Genomic DNA, 8,016 nt, shown 5'->3' on the forward strand with positions numbered 1-8,016 from the left:
GCCTCTCGTTTCCATTTTTTTCGTTCCACCTCTGACACCAATTTGTTACGTCTCCGTTTGTTAATTAACTTTCCGTAACTTCCTTCCGACGAAACTTTAGCGACACAAGTCCTTACTTAATAAAACTGGTTTATTCTTTCCGAATACAACTTTACGATACACTTATTTTCAACATTCGTGCTATAACAAACACTATAACGAACGAACGTTAACTTCAACAATACCCTGTGACTGCAGTTCAATTACTCACTATCTACACACACATTATTGTCCCGTCACGTTGTCACCCTCTTTTATATACCAGACTACCCTATATATAGTAAATACTAGAGCATTCGCCAAGGTACAGGATAGTTCTAGAAAATAGGTGGCGCCACACCAGTCACGTGACCTCGATGACGCAACAATAGATAGAGCTTGTATCAAACTTCAAACAGTGTTAACTCTAACCTAGAGGTTTAAAACCCCAATATCATGGGTAGAGCTTGTATCAAACTTAAAACTGTGTTAACTCTAACCTAGAGGTTTAAACCCAATATCATAGATAGAGCTTGTATCAAACTTAAAACAGTGTTAACTGTAACCTAGAGGTTTAAACTCCAATACCATAGATAGAGCTTGTATCAAACTTAAAACAGTGTTAACTCTAACCTTTCACTTAACAACAACAAAAACACAACAAATTTGTATCATTCCCTTTAGTGCCAGAAATTGCTAACAAAATTACTTGACCTTTTAATAATTTGAGCACTGATGTAAAAACTGTATCCAAATCCTCACATAAAATTAACATCTCGCTACCTAACCCGAAAGAAACCCCATTAAAGAACAAAAACAGGGCATATACAGTATCCCATGTAAATGAGTAAAAAGAAATATATAGGACAAACTTCACGTTTTTTAGAAACAAGACACACAGAATATCAAGGTTACATGCATAGAGGCGATTTCCAGTTATCCACCTTAACATATCAACGGTATGAAACAGGTCACAAAATACTTTGGAATGAAATTCTTCTCCTACATCAACCCAAAACAAACAACCTCTCACCAAATGGTAATAACGGCTCCAGCAACATCAGCCGTATTTGGCAAAGTCTATTCACCGTTCACACATTTGACCAGACTTGACCTCTACCTATATCCTGTCACCTTCTGACACCATTTCTGTCTCATTTAATCTCTGTTGTCTTTATAATGGTATATAAACTTTGGGTTGCTTAGTACTGATCAAATCTGAAGAAGACAGACCAATGTTCTGTCAATAAAACTTTTCTATATGCTGATAAATCATTGTTTGTCTACCTATTATTACTATGTTTACAGATAATATGGCACTGAATTAAAAAAAAATGTCAGGGTCACTTGCTATTTGATGTTACAGTAGATTCATATGGAAGTCTTTCTTTTAGTCAAATCTTATTTGATGTATCAAAGTTTTTTTAATAATTAAACATCAACTCCCCTGAAAGTATTATATGCACTGAATGTTTTAATAATTTATTACAGGTACTATGAATCTGAATACGTTACTAAAGGACTATGAGCAAAATCATCTTCGGGACTCAAGTCACGTATCAAACAATTGCACCCTGACTCTGACTTCTTTCGACATCAAAGAATTACCAGGAGTAGTGCTCGGCTTCTCGTGTCTTGTTAACCTAAGTTTAGATCACAATGAGCTTCATAGTCTCCCATTGGATATGTGTGATCGCCTTATGAATCTTCACCGCATGTCTCTTAATGATAACAGGGTCGCTTCTCTTCCCCGGAATCTTGGAAACTTGAAGAACCTGGTGGAATTGTTAGCAAGAAAAAACTACCTTCAAGAGCTACCTATTAGTATTTGTCAACTTGTTCGTTTAGAGAAGCTTAATTTGAGTTGTAATGAAATCATGTGCATCCCTGATAATTTCAATTGTCTTCAAAATCTCAGAGAACTTTATCTTGATGAAAATAACCTCCAGTCTCTCCCAGACAGCTTTGGCCATTTAAGAAATTTAGAAGTTCTTGAAGCTAGCAAGAATGTAATAACTGAGTTGCCCGAGACATTTGGTTACCTCGTTAAGCTTCGCACACTAAAATTGAATGATAACAACATCAGTGAACTTCCTAATTCATTCAGTTATCTGCCAAGTCTCGAAGACTTGGACTTGTCGTATAATCATCTAACGACATTACCCGAGACACTTGCTTCGGCAGAACTAATAGTAAAGCTGGTTCTAGACTACAATCACATCTGCAGTCTCCCTGTTTGGTTTAACTGCATGACCAATGTTGAGGAATTGTCCACGAAAGGCAATAACATCAATGGAGATCCATTTTTAGATGATTTTAGCATCAAGTGTTCCAAATTGAAACATTTTGATTTCAGTGGAAATAACATTGAAACTCTTCCTAGTACATTTGGATTTATCAAAAAAGTGGAATTCATAGACATGGGGAGTCATCTTTTTCAATTACAACAAAACCGAAATCTTAAGAATGGAAACTTACTAAAATCTCTTCCCTCGGGTTTTGGAAATCTTCATCACTTGACAGAATTACATCTGGATGAGAATCATCTTGAATGCTTACCAGAAACCTTTGGAAATTTGAAGAACCTTGAACTTTTGGACCTGAGTAATAATATACTGACACATCTTCCAGATAGCTTCTGTCATCTGGAATCTCTGCGAATTTGTATGTTGTCCATCAATTACCTGAAGTTTATCCCTGTGAACTTTGGACTTCTCCAGTGCTTGGAAGACTTGCGTTTAGATAACAATCAGGTTGGATAGTGTTTGTGTATTGGTACTTATTTTTGTACATTACAAAATTCAAGTAATGATCTATGGTGTTTTCTCATCTAGAAGTATTTAAATATTTTGTATAATTTGGAGTAAAGACTAACAACTCTTCTGTCAGAAATTACTTTGAAAAATAATTAATTTCATTAAATTGTATCTTGCGTTAGATGTGGATTTTAAGCTTGTTTTAAACTGACCAAATGAAGTGATGTCTTAAATCAGTTGTTTTTTGTGTTTGTGTATTTTTTTTACCCTTGGTAAAATGTTTTTTTTCTTCAGTGAGCTGTTGCTACTTACCTAACCACGTGATAATGTTAGTCCTTATTGTTTTTAGAGTTTACAAAATGCCCTAAAACTATTAACATGAATTGTAGGACATTACTGGATTACACTGTCCTTTGCTGTTCATCGTAACATTACTTCAACATTGAATGATTTCCAAAATGCTGTTGGCTTGTGTTTCTGTGTCTTTAGTTCTTTCCCAAAATTCATGTAACATTAGCTCTTTTACATTAACTTTTGTCTTTTTGTTTAACCTGTTGGATCTATTTATTACTTCAGTACGATGTATTGTCCTTCTAGTTCTGTTCTCTGATTAGTTGTTAAATTCTTGACAATCAAGAACCTAAATGTTTGTCTTTTTGATGTGGACATTTTTCTTCTAATGTATTTTAATTTCATATATTGCTGTCAGATGTGAACTTTATTTTTAATATATTGGGACCTAAAGTTTCATATGTTTGTGATCAGTTACTTAGAATTTACTGTTCTGCATGTAACCTGCATTTTGATCTAGATGCGACAGACCATGTTTGCTGGTTCCAATTATCCTAGTGTTTTAGAGGCATTCATGTTTGGCATCTAATACCATCCATGAATATTCATCCTTTTGTCATAGCCTAAGTTTTAAAGGTGTGGGCCTACTTTTTTTTGGGAGATGCTTTATTGTCAGTTATTTAAAATCAGGAGATTATTTTTTTGTACTAAAGGTGTATTTTCTCTTCTGAATTCTCAGAATTATACAGAAATTGATTGATGCAGACCTTTTCTCTGTCTTGTCCTGATGGGCACACTGTGCTCTTAGAAGAAAATAGCACCATTAAATTAAAAGGTTATAGAAAATAAACTTGTATCATTCTCCAACACATGTTATGAAAATTTTCAGAGTTGAAATTTTTTCAATAAAAAGTTTTATATATTTCATCTTAACATAAGACATTTTGATTTAGGTTTAATTTCATCTTGCTCTGAATGAAATCATTAGTGTTTGTAATTTTGTGATTTTTCTTTTCTGAGCTTAATACAGCATTCAAAGCCTGCTGGAAAAAATTGTAATACTTTTGAAAAAAAAATCCACCAATTTTAAACTTGTAACTTAAAGAAAAGTGTAGTTTTATCAATTTTAGTGAATCATTGTTTCTCAACTCTTGGTTTTCATGGTGTGATGTAATTGCCTGTATCTTAGCTTTGAGAATTCATAGGCTAGTTATCTGTACACATAATCAAAGATCTCTCTTTCCTTCTTTTTTATTTTAATGATGTAAGCCAATATGGCTTACAGTTTAGCACGGTCAGCTTGGTGATATGTTGTGAAGAATTTCTACCATCATTACAGACCTGATTTTTGAAAGCATGTGACAAGCTTGCTTTATTATTTTATACTTAATTTGCAATATGATTGTAAAATACATTTTTTTTATAAAATAACATGATGCAGACTTTTTGCTGCCAAGTTCATGTTTACATTAGTCTTTTATCAGCTTTGGTAACTTGAATGTGTAAATAAAAACAACCCCCCCCCAAAAAAAAAATGAATATAAAAACAGCTTAAAACTTATTTTTTATATATATACTAAATAAAACCTTGTGATTAACAGTTAAAAATGTTGGCTTGCTTACAGTTTAGGTTTGGTGAAAAAATTATTTTTATTGTACACCAGTGATCAAAAGCACAGTGAAACTGCATGTGGTGTTTTATGGATCAAAACAAAAATAAAATTTAAGTTTTATATTGGAAATTTTTACAAGAATGTATGAATATATGAAAATCTAGAACAAAGATAAGGACTTAAAAAACATGGCAGAGTGAAATGTTTCATATTTCATACAAATATCACATAAAAAATAGGATATTTGCAGAAGCTACTTAATGTATAGAAAGTTGACATCAGATTTCAAACAATTTCATCCAGTAGTTGTTTTAAATTGTAATAAAATAAACCTTACAACACATCCTTTGGTTCAAACAAACTCTTGCATTTGAGTGTAAACATAATTTATTTTACTTCTCCATGCCTCCTTTTTCCTTTATCTTCTCTGAGGAATGCTAGTGTGTGTGTGTGTGCACTTTATAATAGCAAAGCTACATCAGGCTATCTGCTGTGTCCACCGAGGGGAAACTGAGGAATGCTAATGTGTGTGTGTGCACTTTATAATAGCAAAGCTACATCAGGCTATCTGCTGTGTCCACCGAGGGGAAACTGAGGAATGCTAGTGTGCGTGTGTGCGCTTTATCACACACACACTAGCATTCCTCAGTTTCCCCTCGGTGGACACAGCAGATAGCCTGGTGTGGCTTTGCTATAGCACTTTATAATAGCAAAGCCACATCAGGCTATCTGTTGTGTCCACCGAGGGGAAATTGAGGAATGCTAGAAGTCAGGTTCAGCAGTGGAACACATTTTAAATTTTTTTGGTATGGAAACAGGGTTACCAAGTTTTAAAGGTCATGACAATAAGAAAATGATATTGGTTGTCTATGAGATGGAAGCTCTGTGGTTAGGGTTAAGAGGGCAAAGATCATGTAATCCATATAATGTTATTCATTGTAGAGTTTATATTTTAAGTAGACATTTCATTTTTCTAGACTAAATAAACCTTATGATTTGTTCTTTAAAGCTGGACCCAAAATGTTTTATGGTGTACCAAGCTATTGGAGTTTCAGCACTAGTCAAAGTCTACATAAAGTTGGTCAGCATACTAATGACAATTTTTGTTGGTTCACCTAAGAATTTGTTTATTTCTTTGTCTCAGTACTTGCTTCTAGAGTTACTTGACATGAATTATTTTCAGTTTCTTATGTTGATGATGTGACAATCATTGTATTCTCCATTATTTTCTGTAACATTCATTGTTTTTTTTATATTTTAAGACCAGACTTTGCATTTATGTACTCTGTTTTGTAAGTTAATTATATTTTGCTTTAGTTTGACTTTTACCCTTCCTTTTCATTGATGTTGCTAGAACTTTCCTTGTAACTTTCTTGTGAACATGCTTTCTTATGGACTTTGATGTCTCTGTTTATATCCAGTGAAATAACTGTTTATTATTTTCAGTCTTTTCTTCTCATTGCCTCGTGTACCTTAAGAAGGTGTTCTATGACTTGGAGTTGAATTCAAGTGGCCAATCATCTAGCTCACTCCCCTGCATTTGCATTCAAGTGGCCAATCATCTAGCTTACTTCCCTGGAGTTGCATTCAAGTGGCCAATCACCTTGCTCTCTCCTATTAACATTTAAGTGTTCTGAATGATGAAGCAATTCTAGATCTTCATACATTTTGAAGTTTTCAGTCCTTGGGTCTTATGCTTATACATGGGTGTTCTATTCAGTTCATACCTACCGTGTCTCTGTACTGATTTCTTTTTCTCTGCCTTTCGTGGAACAGGGACATAGATAATAGATTTATTGATAAATTATCCAATTACTTAATCATTTCTGATTGATTATTGGGTGTCAGTGAACCAGATTTGAAGCAGTATGTTATGTAGTTTTGGGAAATGTGTCGTGATCTCTCATGGTCATTGGACAATCAAGAATCTCAGATTGATGTTTCACTACATTCTTCTTTCATATATTTGTTGGTGTTATTCATGATGGAACAATGTATGACTTCAACATCTGTGTGAATGAATGGCTGATCCTCATCTTATTATATTCATGTCCACAGGTGAATACACAACATACTCTGGTTGTAATGACATGGATATATAGGCAGATTACACTAGTGGAAGTTGTTATACTACAGTTTCCTATTGTACTGATTCTCTACAAATAAGCTGCAAAAATGATCTTTTTGTGTGGGGGCTGTCTCGGCCTTCCTATACATTTCTCATGTTAGGTTATACTAGTACCTGTCTCGGCCTTCCTATACATTTCTCATGTTAGGTTATACTAGTACCTGTCTCGGCCTTCCTATACATTTCTCATGTTAGGTTATACTAGTACCTGTCTCATCCTTCATATACATTTCTCACGTTAGGTTATACTAGTACCTGTCTCAACCTTCCTATACATTTCTCATGTTAGGTTCTACTAGTACCTGTCTCAGCCTTCATATACATTTCTCATGTTAGGTTATACTAGTACCTGTCTCATCCTTCCTATACATTTCTCATGTTAGGTTATACTAGTACCTGTCTCATCCTTCATATACATTTCTCATGTTAGGTTATACTAGTACCTGTCTCAGCCTTCCTATACATTTCTCATGTTAGGTTATACTAGTACCTGTCTCAACCTTCCTATACATTTCTCATGTTAGGTTATACTAGTACTTGTTTTAACCTTGCTTTGTATTTATGTTAGATTATACAGGTAACTGTCTTAATCTTCCTGTATGTTTCTTAGGTTATACTAGTATCTGTCTTAACCTTGATGTATATTTCTTATATTAGGTTATACTAGTATCTGTAGATACTAGTATAACCTAACATAAGAAATATACAGCATGGTTACGACAGATACTAGTATAACCTAAGATACGAAATATACAGCATGGTTACAACAGATACTAGTATAACGTAATATAAGAAATATACAGCATGGTTACAGGCTTAACCTTGCTGTATATGTCTTATGTTAGGTTATACTAGTATCTGTCTTAATTTTGCTGCATATGTCTTATGTTAGGTTATACTAGTATCTGTCTTAATTTTGCTGCATATTTCTTATGTTAGGTTATACTAGTATCTGTCTTAAATTTGCTGTATATTTCTTATGTTGAGTTATACTACTACCTGTCTTAACCATGCTGTATATTTCTTATGTTAGGTTATACTAGTATCTGTCTTAACCATGCTGTATATTTCTTATGTTAGGTTATACTAGTATCTGTCTTAACCATGCTGTATATTTCTTATGTTAGGTTATACTAGTATCTGTCTTAACCATGCTGTATATTTCTTATGTTAGGTTATACTAGTATCTGTCTTAACCATGCTGTATATT

The 8,016-nt window shown here is 33.7% G+C and overlaps 1 protein-coding gene across 1 annotated transcript in view; it reads left to right on the plus strand.

The window, feature by feature from the left end:
- LOC106475395 (leucine-rich repeat protein SHOC-2-like) overlaps positions 1-8,016 on the plus strand; it is a gene marked incomplete at its 3' end in the record, with an annotated part of 23,824 nt that overhangs the window by 6,535 nt on the left and 9,273 nt on the right. Inside the window, exon 2 of the mRNA XM_022379507.1 lies at positions 1,510-2,771. Within this exon, the coding sequence (XP_022235215.1) occupies positions 1,515-2,771 (1,257 nt within the window). The remainder of the gene's footprint in view (positions 1-1,509; positions 2,772-8,016) is intronic.

The sequence above is a fragment of the Limulus polyphemus genome, unplaced genomic scaffold, assembly GCF_000517525.1.
Source record: "Limulus polyphemus unplaced genomic scaffold, Limulus_polyphemus-2.1.2 Scaffold8513, whole genome shotgun sequence".
Taxonomy (NCBI): domain Eukaryota; kingdom Metazoa; phylum Arthropoda; class Merostomata; order Xiphosura; family Limulidae; genus Limulus; species Limulus polyphemus.